At 36.9% G+C, this 11,578-nt stretch overlaps 1 protein-coding gene across 1 annotated transcript in view; it reads right to left on the bottom strand.

Annotated features, from left to right (window-relative positions):
• Positions 1–10,931, bottom strand: part of LOC107560997 (receptor-type tyrosine-protein phosphatase gamma-like) — a 102,255-nt gene extending 91,324 nt beyond the window's left edge. The window contains exon 1 of the mRNA XM_016245320.1: positions 10,306–10,931. Coding sequence (XP_016100806.1) covers positions 10,306–10,393 — 88 coding nt within the window. The 5' untranslated portion in view covers positions 10,394–10,931. The remainder of the gene's footprint in view (positions 1–10,305) is intronic.
• Between the last annotated feature and the right edge of the window lie 647 nt (positions 10,932–11,578).

The following is an 11,578-nucleotide window of genomic DNA, read 5'->3' on the forward strand; positions in this document are numbered from 1 at the left end:
AGTTTTTCTGCGATGGCATAAATCAACCTCTGAGGGCTAAGCTTAGACGCGAGGGTCCACGTTCATCACTCGCTCAGTTCATGGATTATGCTTTGTTGACTGTTGGATCTTTATTTACTGTGGGTGTCGCGGAGGAAGAACGCGACACAATGTCTGTGATTGAAGTGGTGGCTGTACCAGAGCACGCTCACAAAATGGTGGCGGCAGCGGAGCCTGATCGCAAGATGGCGGCCACTCTAGAACACGCTCACAAGATGGCGGCGACAGCGGAGCACACTCCCAAGATGGTGGACACCACAGCATCTAGTCAAGTCACAGTTGATCATCATGAGTCAGGTCAAGTAACCGTTTATTATCATGAGTCTGGTCAAGTCACAGCTGATAGTCATGAGTCTAGTCAAGTTACAGTTGATCGTCATGAGTCAAGTCAAGTTACAATTCATTATCATGAGTCAGGTCTAGTCACAGCTGTTCTTCCTGAGTTCAGTCAAGCCACAGCTAATCTTCCCGAGTCAAGTCTAGTCACAGTTGATCCAACGCACTCTCTGCCTGTCCTGTTCCGGCCAAGGAGGCCGCCGATGAACTCTCTGTCTGCCCTGTTCCGGCCAAGGAGGCCGGCTATGAACTCTGTCTGTTCTGTTCTAGCCAAGGAGGCCGTCTATGAACTCTCTGCTCGTCCTGTTCCGGCCAAGGAGGCCGTCTATGAACTCTCTGCTCGTCCTGTTCCGGCCAAGGAGGCCAGCTATGAACTCTCTGCTCGTCCTGTTCCGACCAAGGAGGCCAGCTATGAACTCTCGGTCTGTTCTGTTCTAGCCAAGGAGGCCGTCTATGAACTCTCTGCTCGTCCTGTTCCGGCCAAGGAGGCCGTCTATGAACTCTCTGCTCGTCCTGTTCCGGCCAAGGAGGCCGCCTATGAACTGATTGCACACAGCTGTTTCACATCACTCACTCACTATATATCACTCACTCAAACTACCATTCACTGCCGAGTATTACTTCGCCTGTTAGTTTTCCTAGTTCCTGTTATCCTTCCCGTGTTTCCTTGTTTTGCCTTGCCTTGTCAGTTTTCTCGGTTCTGACCTTTGCCAGTCTCCCTGGATTTATCCCTCTAGTCTCGCCCCTGTGATTCTGTCTGCCGATCGTCGACCTACGCTAGCCCTAGGACCATTCTTGTGTTTTGCCCGCCATATACCTGTCTGCCATTATCTGACCCATGCCTGTTTTATGACCACGTCTCTGTCTTCTCCTAATAAAGAGCTTGCATATGGATCCGCACGTCTCATGTCTTGTCAGCCCCGTTACAGAGAATATGTTTTTCTGAGGTAAATGTGACGTTACGTGACATTGTTTACAAGACGTTATAGGCCTATTGACATCTTTGCACGGAGGAAACACTGATTGAGTGATTACATGAGACAGAATACGGATTGTAAAGTTGTACTCTTTCTTAGTTTTAACTTACCTTCAGATGTTTAGTCATGTTTATTGTTTATGTGCTGAAACTGGTAGGCTATTAATGTGGAGGAGATGATCAGTTCACGTGCGGATTTAAGAATAGATATCGTTCAGAATTTTTTTTTTACCCAGCCCTAATAAACAGTATGGCAAATTATTGTTAAGGCGTTCTGAGTGGTTTCTAGGGAATTGCTAGAATATAATTGACTGGTTGCTAGAGTGTTGCTACGGTGTTCAAAAATTGATGGCTTCTTATAGCCCTAATTAAAAAAGTCCAAGCCCAAGTCTATATGATATTCTGAATCCCTAAATACGGCTGAATTCCACTGTAAGTCTATAGGTGTCAATGTAAGTCTTTAGGGGTGTTTTACTCATTTGTTTGTGAGCCAGATGAAAATCATAAATCTGATCACTTATAAATAAAATAATAGCACATCTGTTCTCAAAAAAAAAAAACCTCATATGATTTGGGTTGCCAAGTAGCAACGCAAAAAGAGAAGAGGGGGAATGGCTTCCTCTGCCTCAACATTTACAGAGATGGCCTATTGTAACTTAATCACTAACATCTCACATCTAAGTACTAAACATTTATCCTCATTCATTCAATCAATGAGGATGAATCAATGCCCAAAAGGAAGAAAAGATCCTATCTATAGTATTAAAGCAAAAGGCAGGGGACAAGGTGGACCCACACCATGAGTCTGGAGTCAAAGCAAGCCAACCCACATTGTGTTTGCAAACCACCAACATCCTGGCTTTATCCTGTATTTATGGAACAAGTGATGGCCTATTGTTTCATTGTTTAGCAAGAAGACTGACCTATTTTAAACAGCAATACAGTACGACTTCCTGCATGGAAAAGCCAACGGTTAAACAGACACCGCAGACCAAGAGAGCTCCGTTTTTAGAGTTCTCCATTGGGTTCCACTGGAGTATTACGTGATCAATCATGAATAAAATGAAAATGGCAAAGTAGACTGCATAATGTAAAATTCCACTGAGGCTATTAAGAGCAGAGAATGCCTTAACATCTACCCGGTGTGAGAGATAATTACGGTGTAATTAAGATCCCTATAGATGGAGTCTATTAGACCAGTAGCCATCACTAAAGCTGTCAAAGCTAACACTAAGGACTTACCAGCTACAGTAGCTAAACGCTCTGCTGACTGAGTCTATCAAAAGCTTGGGCAAATCCATTAGCTGGATTAATCATATGTTATAGGTTTTAGGAAAGGGCAAACACATTTTCGCTATTAATTATCAAGCAATTGGATGAGCGTGTAACAACCTTTAGAAGGACAATCATAATCAAAGAACCATAAAGGGTCTGAAAATCTACTGATTTTTTATCTCGGTTTTTAATCTAAATTAACTGTATATTCCTGAGTTTGAAAAGGTTACGTTAAAACACTCATAGAAAAAAAAAAAAAAAAACAGACTTTCACATACAAATTGAAATTATTTTTCTTACTAATTTAGGCTCTCATCATACAAAACTAAAAATTCTGTCATCATTTACTCACCCTCATGTCGTTCCAAACCTGTATGAATTTCTCTTTCTGCTGAACACAAAAGAAGATATTTTATGCGGGACATTCGAAAGAGTTTCTGGGCCCCACTTACTTCCATAGCATTTTATTTTTTCCATACTATCGAAGTCAATGGGCACCAACAACTGTTTGGATATCCACACTTCTCAAAATATCTTCTTTTACGAGTACAATTTCAGTAAATGTTGACAGATTTTTTTTTTTTTTCGGTTAATTGTTCCTTCAATAAAGTAGACAGCAGAACTCTGGTCTCTCTATTGCCGCCTGTGGTTGAAACATCAAATAAGTAAAGTGCAGTAAAACAGGGTAAGGCAAGAACACTGATTTCATGTACTTGCTCAATGCTATGTTAATTTTTTTTCCCGATGTTAATTTTTACCCAGGAAATTCTTGTGTAGTTCACATTTAACAATTCAAATTCAATTTGATGTTCTTTTCTAATAACACAATATTAAAAAGACCAAAACAATTATCTAGTGGTTAGTGGACATGTTTGACACCTCGAGCTATGGTGTTCAGGTGGGAAACATGGGTTTGGGCCAGACTTTCTCATTCCATCCCTTCTCTATAAAAATAAAATAGAATCAAAAATATGAAGAAATTAAATTAAATCACTAAAAATTGTTTTCAAACATTGCTCTGAGAAAACACTGGTTAAGTATTTAGTTTATTCTGCTATTTTTAAAATTATTCATTGTGGTTCATTGCTTTTATAATTATTCATTATATATAATGCATCTATAAACTAAATCTAATTTGCATATTAATGTGTTTTTGGGGCAACATGTAATGAAAAAAGAAGTGTAATATTGAGAGTAATAATTGACAAGATTTTCATAATAATATATAATATTTCAAAGTAATATTAAAATATATTTTCTTTCCCTATTCATTTGTTGTGTCTCCCAAAATGCGTTATAAACATGCTTTTAGTCCCGGTGTCCTCATATGAGGACATGTATGAAATCAACGTCCTGTTTCATAAAGTTATATTTCGATGGTAACACTTTACAATAAGGTTCATTAGTTAAACATTAGTTAATGTATTAACTAACATGAACTAACCATGAGCAATACATTTGTTACCCTATTTACTAATCTACACTCACGTTAGTTAATAAAAATACAGATGTTCATTGTTAGTTCACAGTGCATTAACTAATGTTAACAAGATTTTAATAATGTATTAGTAAATGTTGAAATTAACATTAACAAAGATTGATAAACGCTGTATAAGTGCAGTTCATTATTAGTTCATGTTAACTAATGTAGTTAACTAATGAACCTTATTGTAAAGTGTTACCATTTTCCTGAGATGTTGATTTATGACACACAGTTTAAAAATGTGTCCGATTTAAATGACAATTACAAAATATTATCATATTTCTATAAGAGTGTCACTAAATTAATATCAGACATATTTGAAGACCAAGGAGAGGGGATGGTCATGGTGAAACATCCAAACATTTAGTATCTCTGAAAAGCCCTGAATGTGCTCTGTACAGGACATCCAGACTGTGGCATGTATAGTCTCAGAGAAATTCACTACAATATAATGTCCTCATATGAGGATGCAGGGTCTCAGGTGGTTAATGCTCACCCTATGTTGAGTAAAAATAGGAAAGATAATACTTTTCTTAAAAGAAACAGGATTCCCTGAATTATCGTCATTGATATCGTTATCGTAATAAATACCAGAAATACCGTGATATATTTTTAAGCCCATATCGCCCATCCCTAGCGATAACTATTAAGGGCGCAAATCAATCATTTTATTAAGATAATATAACCTCTCTCTTAAAATAACGTTCTCTGGATATTTCAGGGCTTATAAAACATAGATTTTAACTCATAGCGGCATGTTTTATCGTTATGTCTGCACAGAACTGAATATACATGTAATTAGATTCTATACAAGTATCATGCGCATAAAAGATACATCGGAGACCGCCTTCCAGCTAAGCAGCTCGCTCATGTGCTACAGCATCAAAGGCGCCTGTGAACCAACAGAATCAAACAGTCTTTCATTCCCAACATCCTAAGCCTTTTTAACGTGGTTCACCGTGTCATTGGTGTGGGTGATTGGACAGTCGGAATCGATATAAGGATGCAACAGGTCAAAGCCCTTCATCAAGAACACAGGAGATCCAAAGCCCAGCATGTGGCAATTGGAAACATATGATAAAAGACTCATAGAAAGCTCTGACCAGATCCCTGGCCTCCAGTTGTGAGCTGCACCTCAATAAAAATGTAAATATCTCATCTGCTCTGGACGACTACTCACTCAGCTGCTAAACTTCGTCTCAAATAGGGAGCAGGTTACACAATTGCTAATTTCTTCGCCTTTTGAAGCACTAATTAAAATAAAATTTGCAATATTGCTGTGGATAACAGAATACAGAAGATAATTCATGAGAAAAAGCAGGACGTCTTCAAAACCGCAATACTGCAGTCATTAAAAAGACATGTCTACACTGTTTGATGCACTGGAAGACTCTGATTTTTAGAAAATGGGAGTGCAGAACTTGCCACCATGATACTAGGGTGCTTTTTTTAAGTGTTGCTATGCCATTGCTAAGATGTGCTGGGTGGTTGCTAAGTGGCCACTTATTAGTAGAAGTAAAAAGAGCTACCTGCAAGTCTGTATGATATTCACTAGAGTCCCTCTTTCAATGGGAAGGGATTTTATGATCCAGCAGGTGAAAATCATCTAATAGCTTATAAATGTGATCACACATATTGAGCACTTCAACTACCTACACAATTGGAGTATCTTTCAATGGTGCAGAACAAGTTCTGCATTGAACTTTAATATTTTAAAACCTAAGTATATCAATAGGAGTATATTGTAATATTTTTCAATTTTACAATAAATTAAAAAAAAAACACAAATAAGTATGGATGCACAATAAAATACTGTTCAAAAGTTTGGGGTTGGTAAGATTTTTTTTAAATGTTTTTGAAAGAAGTCTCTAATGCTCACCAAGGCAGCAATATTGTGAATATAATTTATTCCTGTGATTGATCCTTCAAAAATCATTCTAATCATTCTACTGATTTGATGCTCAAGAAACTATCACAAATGTGAAAATCTTTTTTTTTTTTTTTTTGCTGCTTAATATTTTTGTGGAAACAGTGATACTTTTTTCCAAGATTCTTCGATTCAAAGAAAGTGCAGCATTTCTTTGAAATGGGATTTAATTTAATGCATCCTTGCTGAATAGATGTATTAATTTCTTTCCCCAAAAAAATGACCTTTGTAAATTAATACTGTAATATTTAGCAGCCATAACATGATAGAAATGATCTACTTATCTGCAAAAATGTATACTGTCCCTTCCTACAAGTAAGCTGAAAATATCATGTAGGCATTTTAGAATTGTTTGGATTTTAATGCCAGATGTGATGTGATCATGATCAAATAAAAATAAATGACAAAAATGACTATGCAAAATAAGGCCCGAGATGGGAGGAGGAGAGACGTCCCTCCTGAATCTTTTCCCCGCTGACAACATACTGCTGACGAAGCAGAAACAAGCACACACACATCTCAGAATCCTAGAATAAGACACAACAGAATTCAGAATCCCATACCATATCTTAAGGCATCTCATCAAATCATCACTGCTTCATACTTGAAATACAAACAGTGGGGCGAAATGCCAGCGTTTTATTCACAGAACAAGACATATCTGAGTCTAAAATGCATGTTACAACAGGAGTGATCATCCAGGGAGCTAAAACTTTAAACCACTCTATTAAAGCACTTGCCCACAGTCAAACACCAATCTAGTTTAAAAAGACTGTAAAATGTACGCTAAAGTGAGCCAGTGACATATGTAAAAGTTACACCCATCTGTGGATATGAAATATGGATCTGGATCACTGCTTCCCGTTATTTTTAAAGCTTCCTGCGTATTGATTTTTACTCTCTGCTTTCAATTAAACGCTTAACAGGCTCTTTGTATGCAGGTCAGGATTTTGGTGATGGGTGGATAAGAATGGCAGAGGAGTAGAGGGCTTCATTTCTGATTTTATAGCACCGACTGCCTTTCAATCACACAGGAAAGGACTCCTCATTAGAGGAGAGCGAGAGTGCGGCAACAGAGACTGAAGGGCAAGGTAGAGCATTAGAAATCCAGTGTCTTTTGACAAGAGGCCCTTGATGGATACTGGTGTCAAGCAGAAGCTTCCTGTGGTGTCGGCCAGGAGATGATAGACGCTCCCCACAGTGTTTGGAGATCTTTGACCTTATTTTGCAAGCGCAAAAGAACACATAAATGAAAAGTTTAAACTATGCATTTGATATAAGTTTAAAGACATCTACAAATGCTCAGGAGCAGGTAGTAGCTCGAGAGTGCGCATTAAATTTGACACAAAACCTGCTCGGATGTGAACTAAAGCATGTGATTCACTGTGGTAATGCCCAGTAATACTGTGATACTGTGAAGTATTATTACAATTTAAAATAACTGTTTTCTATTTTAATATATTTTATGATGCAATTTATTCCTGTGCAGCAAAACGGAATTTCCGGCGTCATTACTCCAGCCTTCAATGTCACATGATCCTTCAGAAGTCATTTTTTAATATGCTGATTTGATGCTCAATTATTATTGGAGATCTATTATTAATAGTGGTTATTATAGTTGTTATCAATGGTGAAAACTGTCTGGCTGCTTAATATTTTTGTGGAAACCATTATACTTTTTTTTTTCCAGGAATTTTTTATGAATAGAAAGTTTAAAAGAAAAGCATTTATTTGAAATATAAATCTTTCTCAAAATTATAAATGTCTTGACAGTGACTTTTGATCAATTGAATGCATCCTTGCTCATTATTGAAATTTTTTTATCTTATCCCGAACTTTTGAAATCACAAAAATATTAAGCAGCAAAAAAACATTTAACAGTTTTAATAACATAACCATTTTAACAACATTAATCATAATAGCAGCAATATTATTATTATTATAATGAGCAGCAATATTATTATGCATAACTGAAGACTGGAGTAATGATTTGCCATCACAGGAAGAAATTACATTTTAAAATATATTAAAATACAAAACAGTTCTTTTCAATTGTAATAATATTTCACAATATTACTGTATTTTTATCAAATAAATGCAGCCTTAGTGATCATAAAAGACTTCTTTTAAAAACATTAGAAAATCATATTTATTCCTAATTTTTGACCAGTGGTGTATGTTTTAAGCTGCTATATATTTGGTCACCACAATGGTAGCAAAATCAGAGCCACACAAACAATATATAATTCAAATGGAATTCCGAAACAAAAAGAATTACATAATCGGATGTCCCAGCCCTTCCTGAACCAAATAATGAAGTGCTCTTTCATTTCTGATCAGCTCGGGGGAAGACATGGGGAACAGTCTTTGGCCAGAAAGTTTTATCATTGAACGCCGATGCCCAGTGGCCAGCCTGTCTTCAATAAGAATAAAACATCTGTTCTGATTTTGATGTCAAATGTAACATCTCCCCATAAACCATTACGCAAGCTGATGTAACAGGCTGTTACCATAAACTTGCGGTTTAACCATTGCCCTACATGTTGACCATCTCAGCTCACTGTCAGCTATTGAAATATGATACCACTAATAGAAATATAGGGATGGGATCTGTGACAGTGTACAAAAGCGAGTGTCTGTCCTCAAATAAAAGCTAATGAGGGCTGGGACAGGAAAAGGAAACACTGATTTGCGATGTCCGCCATGTTCCGTTCATCTGCTAAGGCTATTATCCATGAGTAATAAAGGCCCAACACATTTCCAAGCCTATATTTCTATTAATTTCAGTGCCGCCTCGGCAGTGGCGAAAATGTCTGGTGTGTTCAATTTGTTATCATGTTCCATTGCTTGGATTTTTTTTTACTATGCTCATTAAGCTCACATGATGTCAAGAGTGTCCAAGAGCCACAGTCTAAAGGGGAAATTTGGCATATGTGACGCTTAAAGAGAACTACTTGTCTTGGCTGTAATTGCTGATATGATTCATAATGTTTCAGTACATTAGTAATGTGATGACAATGATAATGCAGAACAATTAAAATCATATTCTTACATCACATGACCAGAAGTGGTTAGGGATGAAAATATAGGCACATATTAATGGGAACCAAATGTGATATTGGTCAACCACTAATAAGAACATTCAATAGTTCCCTTTAATGTCTATGGTGGATACAACCCTAGTTAGGAAAACCAATGGTAATTAAACTAGATTCTATACATCAGTTATGTTTGATCAAAGGGTCCATAAGATGGTTTAGCTGGTCTTCCCATCCAGTCAAGATGCTCTTTTGGCTGGTATTTTTAGATGGTCAGGCTGGCAGCTAAATACCAGCTTGGCCAGGTTGGGAGACCAGCTCAAACCAGCGAACCAACTTATGCTGGTTTAAGCTGCTTTTTTCATCACTGTTAAAAATATTCACTGAAAAAAAAATGAAAAACTTAATTTAAGGCAGATATTAGCGTAAAATCTAAGTGGTACCAAATTTCAAATCACATAAATTACTGCGACAGGTTAAATGGGTGGAAAATAAAGATGCTTTTGTAATAATGAAAACCTTTAACAGTACACCTGCTCACAACCTGTATGAACAACATCTTAAAAACGTAAGCATTGTCCTACAATTCAGATTAATTGTATATGCACAAATTATAAGAGAAGCATTTCTAAACGTCAATCCCGCAGGCTGATATAAGGAAGCCATACATTTAAAAAGTCAAATGTAATTACATTTTAATTAAAAAATCTAAATAATAGAATAAGTACATTTTATTTATAAAGCACATTTCAATTCAGCTACACTGATCAATGTACAAATAAATACAATACAAATAAAACAATAAAAATAATACAAATCAATTACATTCAAAAGAAAAACAAATTAATTAAATAATAATAACTACTTCCTCTTCAAAATCTTGGGAGTTTCTGGACACCTTCCACATAGCCTGGATGACATCAGCTTGGGAACAAGTCCGTGAGACCATCCGAGATATTCCTAAAGCCTTTACTTCTGCCACAGAGCAGAGGACTACGAAACTGACCTTCATGAATCATATGCACCCTATTAAATACTGAATTGCAGCATCTACAGTTAAGATCCTTTTGATTTGCAAGGCACTATTTGCCTTAAACATGCACGATCACTCTAAATGCCTTATGATCTCTGAACGCACCTGCTCATTCAACACAACTTTTTGCATTTAAAAAAAAATATCCCACAATCACCGTTCATATCATAAAATATTAACCACAAAGGCCTCTCTTACCGGGATGACAGCTGATGGGTTGGATGAGAAGGGCTGATAAAGTCAAACACAACATCCCCACACGACACGATCCTTGCAGTCTCCACATGTCCAAACGCGCGATTAGAGCGACACGGAACGGCGGATCAAATTGAGCGTCAATGAAGGAAACACGCTAACTTGACTAACCAAAATAATGACAAGTGATCGAGGCGATTTCAATGACCGGCGACAAATCGTGTGCCTGTTTCGTGGGACATTTCGGACTGCCCACAATCCGCACACACTTCTTGCTCTCCGAGGCGTCCTTTACATTCTCTTTGCATTCTCAAATTAATCCCAACCGGACGCACTTTCAGACGCTCGCGCTCGTTCAGTTCCTCTTGTGTGCGGCGCCTCGCTCTCGCGCATCTAAAAAGTCAGTCTGCGATCACATTCAGCGCGGTCCGCTTCTCTAACCAGGAAGTTGTGCATATGAGCGTTTCGTGTTTTGCCAGAGGAATTAGTTGGGAAATCAAAGCCCTGCCTTCTGGATCCTAGCGCCGAAGGCTGTGGTTCTGCACGCCTGCCGAAGAAAGCCTAGGATTGGCTACTGGACACCTGAAGCACAAGACTGTCCTCATATGTGTCTTTCTAAAAGTAGTGTGTCATTAGTTCCGCTCCTGAAATCTGATTGGTCAAACCGACGTTACAAACATGCATATTTAGTAGGACCGATGACGTATCGGTTTTTTTTTTCTTTTTTTTTTACACCCTTTCTATAATGAAAATTAAGTATATAAACATATATATATATTTTTTTTTTTTTTTGCTGGTTTTAAAGTAAAAAAAAAATATTAGTGGTGAAGATTATTAAAAAATTCATATTTTAGAAACTTTTGTTTTTTATCAAATATTTCTTTTAAATATTTGTTCAGGCCAAATGGAAAAACCCTTAAAAACGTCTTAATAAACTTCTTAAAATGTTTAACTCAAAATTCCTGATAATTTTACATATGTAATTGATGTAATTGATGTATTCATATTTATTTATTTATATTGTAATTTATTTATAATATTTTATTTTATATATAATTTGTTTACACACATATATTCCATCACTGGTTTCACCACTTTACATTTTTAGTTATTAAATTAAATATGTTAAAAATGGCACAAAGATGTATGAAAGCAATATAAATACAGAGTTATAAGGACTTGTAAGGGTTTTATAAGGATTTCACATTCTGACAGTTGTCTGGAGCTGGATCCATAATTATAGAAAGTTTTGAGCAGAAAGTCTTAGTCACTCCAC

The sequence above is a fragment of the Sinocyclocheilus grahami genome, unplaced genomic scaffold (genome assembly GCF_001515645.1).
Source record: "Sinocyclocheilus grahami isolate Dianchi unplaced genomic scaffold, SAMN03320097.WGS_v1.1 scaffold751.1, whole genome shotgun sequence".
NCBI lineage: Eukaryota > Metazoa > Chordata > Actinopteri > Cypriniformes > Cyprinidae > Sinocyclocheilus > Sinocyclocheilus grahami.